The sequence below is a fragment of the Apodemus sylvaticus genome, chromosome 16 (genome assembly GCF_947179515.1).
Source record: "Apodemus sylvaticus chromosome 16, mApoSyl1.1, whole genome shotgun sequence".
In the NCBI taxonomy this organism is placed as follows: Eukaryota; Metazoa; Chordata; class Mammalia; order Rodentia; family Muridae; genus Apodemus; species Apodemus sylvaticus.
In genome coordinates, this window is record NC_067487.1 from 64000720 (window position 1) to 64016467 (window position 15748).

The following is a 15748-nucleotide window of genomic DNA, read 5'->3' on the forward strand; positions in this document are numbered from 1 at the left end:
GTGACCTGGAAAAGCCACAGGTAGCTAGGGATTTCATAGTTGGGCAATTGAGTAGTGAAGTGGTATATTTGTGGAATCTAAGTGTACAGCGTGTAATTAATTATATTATTGAGTGTGTGTTCTTTGCACAGTCATTTTGGGGTTGGAGATTTACCATTACAAATCTGGCTGGTATATTATAAGTCTCTGGTGTTTTCATTTCACGGGGCTAAGGCAGCTGAGTGAGTAGTAGCTGGTGTTCTGCAGGCCAGCCACAGGGGCTGGATGGCCTGAGAAATGACAGCCATAGTTACAGCAGCTACAAGCATTTCAGGAAGAACTGGTTTGTTAGCTTAGCAAACTAACGAGGGACCCAGGGTAGATGGCAGCATAGGGCTAGCCAGGGGTAGGATGGGGTGGGGTGAGCCCACCGATGCCAGTGCATTAGCTGGATTTAGCGTGGGTTCTGTTAAAACTACACGCTACACACGTACATGGCCGCACCATCTCTGAGAACGAGCCTAGTACCCAGGTGTCACCCTCATCACGGCAGACTCTATAACTACAGTCAGTCAATGAGTACTTCGATTGACTACAAGAAATCCCAAATAGGAAAGATTCAAACGTGAGTCTAGCAAATGTTACAAGTTGCTGTGCCATTACTAATCAAGGGAACTTTAAGTTGTCAAGGAAGCCACATAACCACAGGGCATACTGCAGTAAACTTGGGGAAAGACAGCTGAATTTTTACCTCATTTTAATCTCATTGCTGACCAAAATGTCTTCCCATATTTCCTCCACAAGCCTTAATATTCTTGACTTGTTTCTGTTCACATTTCACCAAATCCTTCATATATTTCTGATTTTCTGTTGCCAGAACACCGTATGCACTTTGGTTGCCACTCCACATAAGCCTCAGTGTATGATGGCTACATCTCAGCCCTCATCCTCCTCTGCCTTACATATAGGACCTTCTCCTTCCCAGTGCCCTTCAGTTAAGCCTAATACTACGTGTCTAAAGAAAATGGGAAGACATAGAAAGACACCACTCTCTGAGTGAACTACAAGCATCAGCCCTACTCTCTAACTCTAGCAAGGGGGTCACAGCAGCCTTTAGGAGGAAGGGTGTTAAATACCGTAGAGCTCTGAGACTGGACAGAGCAGCAAGACTCCCCCCACCCCCCCAGGACTGTCTGACACTGTAGGACATGTGCTACGTTAGACCCAGATGCCTCACCACTTAGCTCTCAACTGATTGCAACTACAACTGAGCTGCTTTGAAATTACTTTAAATTATTAAGAGTCCATAGAATAATTATACTTTATAAGGAAAAATTGCATTTTTTAAACTTAAGCTCTAACCCATGGGGTTCTTGTCTTTGCTTTATATCCGTAAGAGCCTACAAAGCAGTCTTCAAATACCTTGCTCCAGTCTTGTCCATCTTGTTTAAAAAGCAGATCCGGGGTATTTTGTGTTTGTCAGCTTGCCTCCATACAGTGAGAGTCTGGGCCTAAAGCAAAAATTAGAGAAAATGCCTGTGGCCACTGCTAGATCCATGACTCCGTGGTGATGAGAACTGGGCCCGCTGCGGGCAGAGAGGAGAGCCTCTGCAGTTCTTTCCCAGGGACTCTGTTTTGCTCTCGGGAGGGCAGAGCGGGATGTGGAGAAGTGTCTGGACGATGCTTCACACTGCTTGGGACCAGGGCTTCTGCTTCTGTAGACTAAGCTCCCAGACAAAGTGAGTCAGGTCTGGGGCATAGCCAGAGCTCGCTCTCAGGAGAGAACCAAAGGCCTACTTCTTATCTCGCTTCATTTTTCCCAGTATGTAATAATGAGCTAATTTGTTTTAAGTATTATTTTTTTAGACCAGGTCTCAGAAAGCCCAGGTTGGCCTGGAACTAGGCTTACTCTAAACTCCAGATCTTCCTCCATCGTCCTCCCAAGTGCTGAGATTACAGGCAGGTGTCACCATATCTCCTAATGTCAGGGTTTTGTTTTGTTTTAATGTAAAATAGGAATTTTTTTGCCTTGAGGAATAAATAAGAATATAATAAAAGCACTATTATGATAAAAATCATATTTCATTTAAGTATCTGAATGTTCATGTGAACCAATAGGATAAAGGTGAAGGATAGACTACTACGCTGACCTCAAACTCAGAAATCCACCTGCCTCTGCCTCCCAGAGTGCTGGGATTACAGGCGTGCGCCACCACTGCCTGGCAACTACCTATAAGTAATTCACATATGCTTTTTCTCTAATTGATTCCATTCCTGCACATATTAAATTTATAAATATAGTCTGGTTGTATTAACACATCTCTACTTCATTGAATCCTTAAGCCTAAAAAAGCAAAGAAAGTCTAATGTTCAGCTTTTTGTTTAGATAAAATCTATGCACAACAAAATCCGGCTAAGCATATAGATGATTTTGAAATAGACTTTGTATAACTCAGAGCAATACATGGAACATGCTATCCTTCCAGATCTGCCTCTCCAGCCTGCTGTAAGAAACCAGTTCTGACATGTCATCCCAGGTCCATATTCTGCCTGTTCTTAGTCTGACATAACTATAGCTTCTGATTTGCCCACCTTATCCCTTTCCTCAGACCAGCTTCCCTGTCAATCAGTGAACACATAATTACATAGCTGCTAGCTTGGAGCTGCTGTAATTCTAGTCACTATAAACATTCTGAACAAACCCTTGGTTAAGAAATGTTCCATTGCCTTGGAAAAAGATACAGAACTATTAGGTTTTAGGGTAGCTGTATATATAACTTTATATGAAACTGCCAGTCTTCTAGAGTCAATGTATCACCAACTGTGAGCTCCGGCTGGACCACTGCCGTCAGTATTTGCTGTTGTTCTCTCTTGAGTTTCAGTCATTCTTCAGCACATAAAATGCTACCTTATGATGACAGCTCCCTCTCAAAAGCCCCGCATACAGAACAAATACATAAGGGATATGGCCGAGTCAAGACAGCAGGCTGGACAACAGCTGCATGTACTTCCAAATAAGGATCTTCTCCTAAATAACCATTATAATGATCACACTCAGAACATTTTAGGCTTAACATAGCGTGAAGTAACATTTTCAAGTGGTATATAATTCAAATTTCTCCGAGTTCCTCAATGATCTCTTCTAATTCATTTTAAATTGAGGATCCAACTGAGGATTTAAAAATACATTCATTTTCTTGATTTTTAAAAATTCTTTTATCTAGAATAGTTCTTCAGGAACTATTAAGGGGACTCAATCATTTATGATTCTTACATTAAAATGGTTTTGTTTTTGTTTTATTTCTGAAAAGTTGTAAGTAGTTGTCCCTGACATATCTTTTCACTTGGATTTTACTAATTAGAGCCTTGTGATTAGACACAGGTCAAACATTTTGAGCAGGGTGCAATACATATTTATTTGTTTTACCTTTCTTAGTGTATTGTACTGTGTCCATTTTTAAAAAGATGCTGATTTTTACAACTTAATTAAAATAGTTTAAGGGCAGAATTTATATGAATTATATATTCAATAAAGTCAATTTTGAAGGATATACTCACTAATGGTAGTATAACTCACCCTATAAACAAATCAGGTAGTGGTGCGTAGCTTTATCCCAGCCCTTGGGAGGCAGAGCTGGGTTTGAGCACAGCTTCATCTACACACATGATATACAGTGAGACCCTGTGTGAAGCAATAAAAACCAAACCAAACAACAACAGTAAGCATAACTCACTCTGCTCCAACAAGCTCTATTAAAAGAGTGCTTTCCCAGACCAGGTACTCAGATGTGGTCAGCAGACACTCTGGGAATGAGCTGTAGCCCTCCTAAGAATCTGTTTTGTTGTTGTGTTGTTTAGTTTGTTTTGTTTTCAAGACAGGGTTTCTCTGTGTAGCACTATCCTGGGACTCATTCTGTAGTCCAGGCTACCCTTGAACTCTCAGAGATCGACCTGCCTAAGTGCTGAGATTAAAGGTATGTGCTTCTACCACCACCAGGCTAAGAATCTTTATGACCTGTGAGGAGATAATTATTCATGTTTCTGTGTGTTGCTAGAAGGGCCAACTGTCTCGACACTATCTTTTAAGGATGCTTCTATAGCAATCTACTCAGACTGTGTCTCCCTTGGGAGGAAAGGTAGGTTTGCTGACTGCCCTAGAATAACAGAGGAATGCTAACTGCACAATATAAAGTGTCCATTGCTCTTACCATGCATGTCACGTGAGCAGTTGGCATCTGACTCCTCTTATACCACTCCCTAGACTAGGACTTGGAAGGATATCGACTCTCTGGGGGTTACTATATGTAGACTAATAAAGTCCCCTGACCCTCACCTAGTGACTTTGTGACTTCTGACAGAATCCATGACACTAACTCAGAGGAACTCGCTAGTTTAAAGTCAACAGAACCCCAGGCTTCCCATGGTTCCCCATACCAACACTCATATTTTCTACAGAAAAACTAACTTTCCTTCCATTGTGGAAAATCTGAGGTTACATTTCACTTTGAAATTCTAACTTTGCTCTACCAGTCTGACTGATATGGATTTAGCAAATAAAGGATTATACCTGACTGACCCTGACACTCGGTACATGTTACAATCACATGGCTGTTCTGTCCCTCCGTCCTCAGCTTTACCTCTACACCAGCAGAGGCGTCAAACACGGCCACCGCACCCTCCAACACCCGCAGGCAGCGCTCAACCTCCAGAGTGAAGTCTACATGACCTAAGGAAAGAAAAGAGACACCTAAAATCTTCAAAACCAGAGCAGTCACATGGGGCACCAATGTCCCTCCTGAGTGTGCCCAAAGGAAAGGGGGCAACTGAAAGGAGTCTCAAGAAGCCATCTGCACGCTCACATTCGCAGTGGACAAGTGAGGGAGACACAGTCGCCTCCGCACACCTACTTGTCGGAGTCTGGAGATGCAGGTATGGGCTGAGAAGGTTAAGGACAAAGAGTGTCTGGTCTAAACATGGATTGACATTTTTTTCTTCGCATTATTCTCTAAACAATACAAAATAACAGCTATTTGCATAGTAGTCACTTGTATTAAGATATTATAGGCATATAAGAGGATACATATAGGTTATATAAAAATATTATACCATTCTATGAGGAATTTAAACATCTACAAATTTTGTTATCTACATGGGATCCTAGAATCAATCCCTCATGTATACTGAGAGACAAGTACACACACGTGGAATATAATACAGCCTTAAAGGGAAAAGATGCCTGTTAAATGAAGGCTTCATACTAACTGAAATAAATAAGCCAATCACAGAAAGGCAAACGTGGTGTGACTCCACTTACAGGAAGCATCTAGAGCCATCATGTGGACAGACATAAAGAGCAGCCTGGTGGGGGGAGGGGCAGAGGAGAGCTGCTGCTTACTAAGGACAGCTTCAGTCCTGGACGAGGAAAAGCGCTGGAGACCTGTACTACAGGGATGTGAACGTAGCAAAGATGATGTAGCAAGACGCTTAATTCAGACAGGAGAGTTAATGGTTTTAACCACGATTTTAAAAACCCACAGAAACAGCCTAAGCGACATAGCTTCTTTGCAATGACAAAGATTCACTGTACCTGGGGTATCAATCAGATTGATTCTGTACCCTTTCCAATCAAGAGTCACAGCCGCTGACTGGATGGTAATGCCCCTTTCTCGCTCCTGAGCCATGAAATCCGTCACTGTGTCTCCATCATCCACATCTAATAGGGGAAAAGAGGCTACAGTTTACTTCAAAGCAAGAGCATCATACCAATTCTCAGTACACCCCCAGGATAGCTTAATATGCTCTGGAAAAGCAACTCAAATTATTGAGTTCAATACTTAAAGCCCTTTGTTTCTCTATATAAACCCTTGTAAGAGAAAAGCTTTTCCATCGAGAAGTTTCTTTTGTCTTTCATCAGAGTAAAGCGCACATTCTGCACTCGAGTCCTAGTTGCTGTCTCCTGCTCCCTCTGTGTGCCACACCCCCTGCTAGGAGATGGGGCAGAGCAGCTCACTCAAGTCCACTCCCCAGGCTCCCTCCTAACTCTGTTCTTATTCCTACCACCTTGATTATCCTGCTCCATACAGTAAAATTGACATAACAGAATTACCCTTGCCAGGCTGCCCCGAGGACAAAATGAGTAAGGGTGTAAAAGCTAGTACAATCCAATAAAGCCAGACAGCAGCAGCACTGCGTGAGGACTGGAAACATTCCTCCCAAGCTAGGTTACCCTTAACAGAGACTCTCTCTGCTGTTCTCCAGAGCACGGAGTTGTCTGCAAATACAGCCTCAGGATAAGTCTTCAGTATAAACCCATGCTGACCCTAATGGTTCTCTTTTAGTCTAATTAATTTATAGACAACAAATACGTGAAAGTTATTTTTACAATTCAAATTCATGAACATAGGATATAATCCCATTATACTAAGTACTTTTATCAACAGAAGACCCCAGAAAATGGCTTCCCATTACTCTTTTTTTAAAGGTTTAGAAAAAGCAATAATCTTTCAACAAATACAAGATGGCCACACAAACAGTATTCCACCTTTAACAATGAAAATAACAGGAAGTAACAATCACTTTTCCTTAATATATCTTAACATTGGGCTCAATTCCTCAATAAAAAGACATAGACTAACGGACTAGAAACATCCTATAGTCACCAAACCCCGACACTACTATGGATGACAAAAAGTATGCGCCGAAAGAAGCCAGTTATGGTTGGAGCCTTACACATATAGAGGCTGATGCTAGCAGCCAACCATTGGACTGAGCGTGGGGTCCCCAATGGAGGAGTTGGAGGGAGGACTAGGGGAGCTAAAGGGGTTTGCAGCCCCATGAGAAGAACGAGATGTTGGCCACCCAGATGCCCAAGAGTTCCCAGGGACTAAGTCATCAACTAAGGAGTACACATGGTTCCAGCCAAAAGTGTGGCAGAGGAATGCCTTGTTGGGCATCAGTGGGAAGAGAGGTCCTTGGTCCAATGAAGGCTTGACAGATGCCCCAGTGTGGGGAATACAAGGGGGAGGTAGGTGGGTTGGGTGGAGGAGCATAATCTTGGAGGCAGGGGTGGGAGGATGGGTTGGGGGTTTCAGGGAGGGGGAAACCAGGAAAGGTTTGAAATGTAAATGAAGAATATATTCAATAAAAATAAGTAAATAAATAAAAATAAAGGTTTATTTATTTATATTATGTACACATTCACTGTCTTCAGACACACCAGAAGAGGGCATCAGATCCCATAACAGATGGTTGTGAACCACCATGTGGTTGCTGGGAATTGGACTCAGGACCTCTGGAAGAGCAGTCAGCACTCTTAACCACTGAGCCTTTTCTCCATTCCCTTCCCCCCTCCCCCACTATTCTCTCTCATAAAACACACACACACACACACACACACACACACACACACCATCAGGGAATATAAAGAAATGTATTTGCAACAACTCTACCTATGCTATGTAGTTCCTGACAGGCCTGGAATTCATTATGTAGTGCAGGCTGGACCTGAAGTTACAGAGATCTGCTTGCCTCTGCCGCCCTAAGGCTGGGATTACAGGTGTGTGCCAGGGAGCTGTGTACAGGGAGCTCTACTCCCACCCACTCACATACTCACATGAAAATAAAAAAATCTACCAGCTGGAAAGAAGGGTTGATCAGGAGGTGTGGTGGACAAGAGAATATGGATGAAAATACAGCATCTGCACATATGGAGTTGTGAAAAAACAAGGAATGCTCAAAAACTGATGCAAATAAAACCAAAAAACTCTTCTGGGAGCCATAAGTGTGAACCTACTGAGAAGTAACTCAGTCTAAATTGCAAAAACTATAGTCGAGCAGTAGACTGTAGACCTTAGGAAACAAGCACTGAGCTAAGGACCAACAAAATCATCTCCTTTTCTATGTAACAGTTTGACCTTAACTTTCCAGGTTTTTTCTTCTTCTAGAAATTAGACAATAGAAGAACGTCAACTATGTGGCTAGGACACACATACACACACACAATCATCATGACCTTGTCTTCCTCCTCTTTCTCTTCCTTACTGGTAAACTCTATTCACCAGGAAAGTATAATAGCTTGGAGTTACATATCTTGGGTTCCCTGACTCAGTACAGAATGTCCCTTATATGACACTGGACACTGTAACTCGGTCTTCTCACTCGCGTAGCTCTTGTAGAAAGAAACAGCTAATGCTGAGCATGGTTCTGTCTACAGCCTTCGAGTAGACGAGTATCAAACGAGGCCCATGACAGCTGTGGGGGACTCAATGCTGAGTTGAGTCTCAGAAGACCTTGTGGTGACGTTGCAGCTACCTTATCTTAATGTTGCAGTCTAGACATCAGAGACTCCATGCCATACTCTAGTTGAGTGATGCTTTTGCTAGTGGGGGTTGGGGACAGGAGGAATCCGTTCTGACCTCCCAGTGATCTCGTGTATCCAGAATAGTACAACATCCTTTCTGTGGTGGTCGTTTTGCCTGCATCAATATGAGCCATAATGCCAATATTACGGATTCTGTTGGAAGGGAGAAAAGGTAAGCATTATGAGTTGCATATGTCAACAGAATGTCTACGCTGTGCAAAGTTTAGAGGTGAATAGTATTCCTATAATATATGCAATTATGTACAAAGACAAATGCAAAACTTATTTTTGGATCTATTACCCACACACATTAAGCACATATATTAATGGGCCACACTATGACATTCTCATACATGAATGCCACATATTTTGCTCATATTCACCCCCCCACCCTCTCTTGTTCCTTACCCACTCCTGTTGATGTATGCTATCACATTATCATAGAGACTAGCTAAGCCATAAAAGGGCTAATCACAATCTTAAAAAAAAGCTCTATTCATTTTTGTTACATTAAAAATTCTTAATATTTAACTGAGAAAAAAATCTTTTGAGACACATACTAACATTTATATAGAAACAACAGAAATTACACAAGTCACTAGTAAAGCCTGTCAGAGAAGACTTTCAAGCTTCCTCAACAGTTTCAAGAAAACCAGTCTAACAACAGGACTTACTTGGCCACAGGAGGGTTAATGATGGAATGAAGAGATTTGACATCACTTCCTACTATTCCTAATAGGAAAATAATTCAAATTAAATTGTTAAATTATTATTATTATTATTTTTTTTTTTTTTGGTGTTTTGGATTTGTTTGTTTTTTTTCCCCCGAGACAGGGATTCTCTGTGTAGCCCTGGCTGTCCTGGAGCTCACTCTGTAGACCAGACTGGCCTCGAACTCAGAAATCCGCCTGCCTCTGCCCTCCAGAGTGCTGGGATTACAGGCATGTGCCACCACTGCCCGGCTAATTTTTTCTTTTAACTTATAAAATAAAGCATATACAACATTCCAGATCAAGCTAAATCAAGCTCAATAACATACACTTATTTAGGATTCATTTTCTACCAGTAAGAAAGGTGTGGTTAATGGTACATGTTCTAGATGCAAATTTCTTTTATTAATTCCTATCTACAAAACAATTTCTAAATCAAATCCTTTAAAAATACAGATTTTTCCAGGCAGTGGAGACTCACACCTCTAATCCCAGCACTCAGGAAGCAGAAGTAGGTGAATTTTTTTATGAGTTTGAGGCCAGGCTAGTCTATAGAGTGAGTTCCTGGAGAGCCAGGACTACACAGAGAGATCATACCTTGAAAAACAAACAAACAAACAAACAAACAAACAACAAGCAGATTTGTTTAGTCAGTTACTTATTACACCTCTATTTACAGAACAGTAGAACTGGTGTTCCTAACAATATGATAGAAGGTAACAGCAGACCCTAAATAAAAGGAAAAACCTAAGCATGCGGACATGTAAACCTGCATTTTTAAGTCCTGAGAGTTCCGAGTGAGCAAGTGCTAGTGGAGCTGCCATGCAGGTCAGAGCCTCCTTTCCTTCAGCAGTGCCAGCCAGACCGACGCCTTCAGAGACAGACAGACAGCCTGAGTGCAATCAGTCAAAAGAAGATGGAAGATCCCAATACTTCCGTATAGCCAAGCAGTATTTCTTCTTTTATTTTATTTATTTAATATTTTCTTTGGTTGGCTGGCTTAGCTTGGTTTTAATGAAGCAGTGTCTCACTATGAAGCCTTGGTTGGCCTTTGGCTTATGACGGAGATCAGGCCTTGAACTTACAGAGATCCTCCTTCCTCGGAATGCTGGGGTTAAAGGTCTGCAGCAGGGAACCCGGCTTTTATCTAAGGTTTTTGAGGCAGAGTCTTTTATGGAGTCCTGCCTAGAGTTATTAGCCTCTCAAGCTTCCTTTCTCAGCCTTGTTAGTACTAGAGTTTTAATAGAGACCACACAGTCATATGGCTATTTCTTACATGAAAAATGTCCACAGTGATCACTCTATATCTTAAGTTTCGATAATTATACTGAAGGAACAACAGTTTTACTTGTGAATATAATCTCTACTTTCATGCTATTTAAACCAAGTATTTTAAATTTCTAAAATAAGAACAGTTTTACATTTTCAAAGCCTCACTGGGCAGTCTAAAGACAAAAGGACAAAGTACACACCACAGTTAAGTTAGCAGGGGCAGAACACAAAAGCCTCCATACATACTAACAACGCCTCCCGTGAAATGCAGAAATCCTTGTAAGTCAACAGCCAATCAGTAATGTTTCATTTCATTGTTTGCACATGAGAGACTTGGTCAGAGTAATGGCAACAGAGTTAAGGTAAGTTTAATCAGTACTGTTTATTTACTTCAAACACAGGAGGCCATGGGAAATGAAGTACTCAGTTCCCCGGCATTCCAGGGTCTAGTCATGCCTCTAATCTAAAATATTCCAGATAAATATATAACTGAACTTTTTCTAAAATTCTTCAAAAGAAATGATTCTAGTAAATTTCTATTAACAGAAAACATGCTAACATAAAAATCAGGAATGCACTAAAACTAAGTAGATTCACACACTAACTACTCACACACTAACAGCTACTAACCCCACCCACTCTCCCTTTGCTCAGAAGCACTGGAGAGGAGGAGCAGAACTCCACAGGTACCCATCCGCTTCTCATCTACCAAAACCCTCTTACCTAATAATCTCATGGAAACAACCAAGAACATAAAACAGATTGGAAACCTCTAAAAAGCAAGATTCTTCAACAAAAGGAAAAGGAAAGATAATGTGAGAAGGAAGGAGAGAATAAGGCTTCAGGTAAACTAGAAGAATTTAATATTTGTACCTGGTAGGGAACTGTAGTTTCTTGTAACAGGCAGCTGGGTCTTTAATCTTTTTGAATTTGCTATTTTACAGTAACACATGGTCTAGGAGAGACAAAAAGAAATTGACATTAATTTTGCTCTAGCAACACACATCAAACACAGAAAACAGAAAATACATATTCTTTCTGGGTACAGTAACACGTGCCTGTAATCCCAGAAATCAGGAGGCTGAAGCAGGAAGATCTCAAGTTGAGGCCAGCCTCCACGACAGAACAAGAATCTCTACGTGCTCTGCCAGTGGGAATATATATTCCTCAGAATGCTGCTTAAGTAGTTTTTTGTTTTTTTTTTTCAAGACAGGGTTTCTCTGTATAGCCCTGGCTGCCCTGGAACTCACTCTGTAGACCAGGCTGGCCTCGAAATCAGAAATCCACCTGCCTCTGCCTTCCAAGTACTGGGATTAAAGGCGTGTGCCACCACCGCTCGGTGCTTAAGTAATTTTAAACTAGCAAAATGAACAGCCTACTGACAAGGCCTGCATTGCCTGAGTTACAAGCTCTCCAAAGCTCCCTGCTGGGTCACTGCTGGAGGAGAAACAGCCCAGACCTCATAGGTAAATGACAGAGGGCATGGTTCCACTTGAGGATTCATACTTGCAATACCTAATCAAAGTAAGAGTTTGCAAAATACATAGAGAAGATGCTATCATGTAAATGAGGCAGTGTCGTCAACCTGCCTCATAAATTAGTTCCAACAGCTCCACAGAAGCTGTACCTCACTATTTAATAATGATGTTATATCTTGACACAATGGCACAGAACTTTACTTCACAGGTATTTTAACCTACAGACCATGCACATACACACACACACACACACAGAGGGGGGGGCACACTCTTTGTTAGCAGTGTAAGGGTGAGCATGAAGCGCTGTCATTCTTGAGAAAACACGCCAGCCTCCTCCAACACACTCAATATTTTATTACCTCATGAGAACAGCATTTCATTTAGCCGGATGCTCTTTTTATTCCTAAGGAAATTTTTTTTTTATTTTTAATTTATTTTTGGTTTTTGGTTTTTTCGAGACAGGGTTTCTCTGTATAGCCCTGGCTGTCCTGGAACTCACTCTGTAGACCAGGCTGGCCTCGAACTCAGAAATCTGCCTGCCTCTGCCTCCCAGAGTGCTGGGATTACAGGTGTGCACCACCACCACCTGGCAGCCTAAGGAAAATTTTTAAGTTGCATTTCCAATTAAGGTAGTCTGACCAAACCAAATTTGGAATGATGAGATATATACTAAGCCTCTGGGAAAAAATAATTAGGCTAAATACAACCATTTTTGTAAGAAACACTTACATTAATGTGCACACTGAATCTTTTCTGATGATTCACTGCAAAAATCCTCCAATTGGTAAACATTGTGGTCCTCTAAAATTTCTCTCTGAAAAAAGAGACAAACAAAATTAAAAAACTAAACATATATAAGAAATAGAATTTCTCACAGAAAGCTAAGAAGGGCGGAGAGTTTGGGGGGGGGGGGGTTGCCAAAGTTTAGGCCACCTGGGCTACATACATAGTAAGACTCTGTTCAAAGAAAAACCAAACCTAACAAACAAAACTTCAAGATATGATTAAAGTACAGTTATTGAAAATTTAAAAAACTAAACAGAAATATACTTTAGGTAAATATTTAGAATTAAGTATGATAAATATCTCACAGAAACTTGGTAGTTTCTCACTGACAACAAAACCTATCTCTTCTGATCTTTAACAATAAGTATGTGAAAACGAAACAGGTACAAGCTACAGGAAAGTGAGCTGCGTGCCCTGTGACAGGGAGGCAGAGCGCCTTTACTCTGCAGACATTTACTGACCCTGAGGTGCAGCTCCCGGGCACAGAATGTGCTTACTCAGTAAAGGTCCTGGGTTTGACCTCAGGACCACAACAGGCCCTGAGACCCACATTCACCAAGTCTTCCCTGGGCTTAAAGTACAAGATCAAAGGTGTAAGAAAATTATCTGGCACCTAGAACATGGGAGGCAATGCTAAATCAGTTATGCAGAATTTTCCTACTACATGATGGGCACTTGCCACCAAGCTTCCTGATCTGTGACCCCTATGCATAAATGCAGGTATTTTCACACGGGCACATGAAACAAAGAAATAAATGTAATACACTTAGTCATGACAATAAAGTTTAATATATAAAAAAAGATGTGACACTTAAGAACAGTCATAAAATGTACTTCTAGGTAACAGAATTTAAGATGTTACTGAATCTAGCCTGGCATGGTGGCACACACCTTTGATCCCAAGGCGTGGAAGGCGGAGGCAGAGGCAGGCGGAGGCAGAGGCAGGCGGATTTCTAAGTTGGAAGCCAACCTGGTCTGCAGAGTGAGTTCCAGAACAGCCAGGGCTACACAGATTAAACTCTGTCTTGTGGAAGAAAAGCAAAAACAATGTTGCTGAGACACAACATAGGAAAGGGGATCTCTCAGCACCGAGTGAAAATGACCTTAAATTAAGTTCCTACTGTTGGGCTAATTCTATCTTCCCTCCCTAAGAAATGATATTTCTAGATTGTATCCCAAACGTATTGTCTACATACAATAATGATGTACTGATGTCTCCTAAACAGCACACTTCACTTAGAGTTGTGTCATAGCTAACACCTCTGCAGAAGTACGATGCATGAATGAGGTAAAGTGTTATTAACATCAGCTCTTCCTATTACTTTTGCTTAGATACCAATCTTATTTTTATTATAAAATTTATCTCAGGCACAAGAAATTTTAAAGGATTTAGAACCTTTTTAATGCATGTATGTCCCTATGAATGTGTGCCGTGTGTGGGTGACTGTAGTGACAGCTGCGAAGAGAGAAGGAATCAGACTCAGCTGAGGAGTTTCTTAATCTGGTAGTTGATTAAATATGTGTGCTCTGAGTCTGAAAACCCAACGAGACAAACACCTACAGTATATCTATTTCCTGTCTGTATGTTCTCTTTCAAGAGAGTCTTTTTTAAAAAAATCTGTTTTACTATTAAAAGATTGCTGGAATCTCAGGTCTTCTGAAATCTTGGATAATTCACTAGAAATCTCAGAGCTTCAGTCTTTCTCTTTCATCTATGACAGCACAGATAGAGCATGAGAATTAAACTCACACATTTAATAAAAACTCTATTTAAAATTGCTTTTTAGGTATTTGTGTTAAAGCAGTGAGCAAAGACAATCACTGTGCTCACATGGACTCTATCCAACTCCTGGCTACAAGGGGGGAGGAGGGTTGAAGGAAACAAAAATATACAACACCCCATTGTCATTGATGCTGTAGAAAAGAATTAAACCACAAAGGAAAGTGGAGCAGTTATGGTGATGTCAAAGGGAGGCTTCACTAAAACTGTGAAATTAAAATAAATAAATAAATCTAAAGTAGGCCAGGGAGTCAATGGGCGAAGAGGAAGCATTCTCTAGCTCTAGAAATTACATAATCGACTGCACCTGAAAATACACGAATGCTAATTAACACTAGCTTTGGAGTTTTAAAAAAAAAAAAAATCCTATTATACAATGTGGACTTAAAAGACAAGTTGAAACCCGGCGGTTGTGCGGCAAGCCTTTAATCTCAGCACTCCGGTAGCAGAGGTAGGCGGAGCTCTGTGAGTTCGAGGCCTGTGTTATCTACGAAGCAAGTTCCAGGACAGCCAGCTCTACACAGAAAAACACTGTTTCGAAAAAATAAACCGACAGCTTGAATCCAAGCGCGACGGCTTCTTGAGATGACTAGAGTTAATTAGTGAGCTCCTGTGACTACAGCAGAAACGTAAAACTGGGGACTGGGGAGATGGGTGGGCGGGTAAGTTTGGCTGCCCTTCTAGAGGACCAGGTTCAATTCCCAGCATCCACAATTATGCACTCCCAACAATCCTTTATGATTTAACACCCTGTTCTGGCCTCGGAGGGCACCAGGCACGCCCTAAACATTAAAAAAATAATAAGGTGAAAAAAAACCCCAATTTTCTAAAAGGTAAAACAGCCCTTAATTAGGCGGGATTTCTCAAGAGTTTAGGGGGAAAGTCCTGAGCCTCCACAAAACCAAAATTATCTCTTGCTTTCCTGGCAACTGGCCCAGTAGTTTTATTTTCCATATAATAAATTTCAACCCATCATGTATCCGTTAGCAAGAGAGAAAAACAAGCAAACGAATTAGCCGCCCTCGGTAATGGATGAAGCAAAACATCCCTAATCTGGGGGTCTTCGGGAACCCGCTGTCAGTCGCAGCTACAAGGTCAGCAGTGCAAGACCAGCAAGACCGCGCCACCCACGGGGCGCACGGTTATGCTAGAAGACTAGCCACTCCGCCGTGGAGCAAGCGAGGAACCGGCCACAACAAAACCGGCAACGGCGCCAAGTTACAACATCCCACCGCCTCAAACACCCTCATACCCGCATTAGGAACTTTCGGATTGCCCGGCTTGCAGCTCCATAAGCAGCTTCCGCCCTCAGTTCCGGTGGCTGGCGCGTCCGCTAAAATTCTCCTACTATCAACTTCCGCCCTTCTGCCTAGGAACGGAGAGA

The 15748-nt window shown here is 41.6% G+C and overlaps 1 protein-coding gene across 2 annotated transcripts in view; it reads right to left on the bottom strand.

The window, feature by feature from the left end:
* The window catches only part of Gfm2 (GTP dependent ribosome recycling factor mitochondrial 2), a 36427-nt gene extending 20741 nt beyond the window's left edge, over nucleotides 1-15686 (bottom strand). The window contains exons 1-8 of one of the 2 annotated variants that reach the window (XM_052159931.1): nucleotides 15617-15686; nucleotides 12528-12612; nucleotides 11194-11275; nucleotides 9013-9070; nucleotides 8394-8491; nucleotides 5567-5692; nucleotides 4617-4705; nucleotides 1402-1490 (exon numbers count right to left, since the gene is read on the bottom strand). In XM_052159931.1, the coding sequence (XP_052015891.1) occupies nucleotides 1402-1490; nucleotides 4617-4705; nucleotides 5567-5692; nucleotides 8394-8491; nucleotides 9013-9070; nucleotides 11194-11275; nucleotides 12528-12590 (605 nt within the window). In that variant the 5' untranslated portion in view covers nucleotides 12591-12612; nucleotides 15617-15686. Of the gene's footprint in view, nucleotides 1-1401; nucleotides 1491-4616; nucleotides 4706-5566; nucleotides 5693-8289; nucleotides 8492-9012; nucleotides 9071-11193; nucleotides 11276-12527; nucleotides 12613-15616 lie in introns of those variants that run through there. The other variant, XM_052159932.1, reaches the window with a different exon arrangement.
* Between the last annotated feature and the right edge of the window lie 62 nt (nucleotides 15687-15748).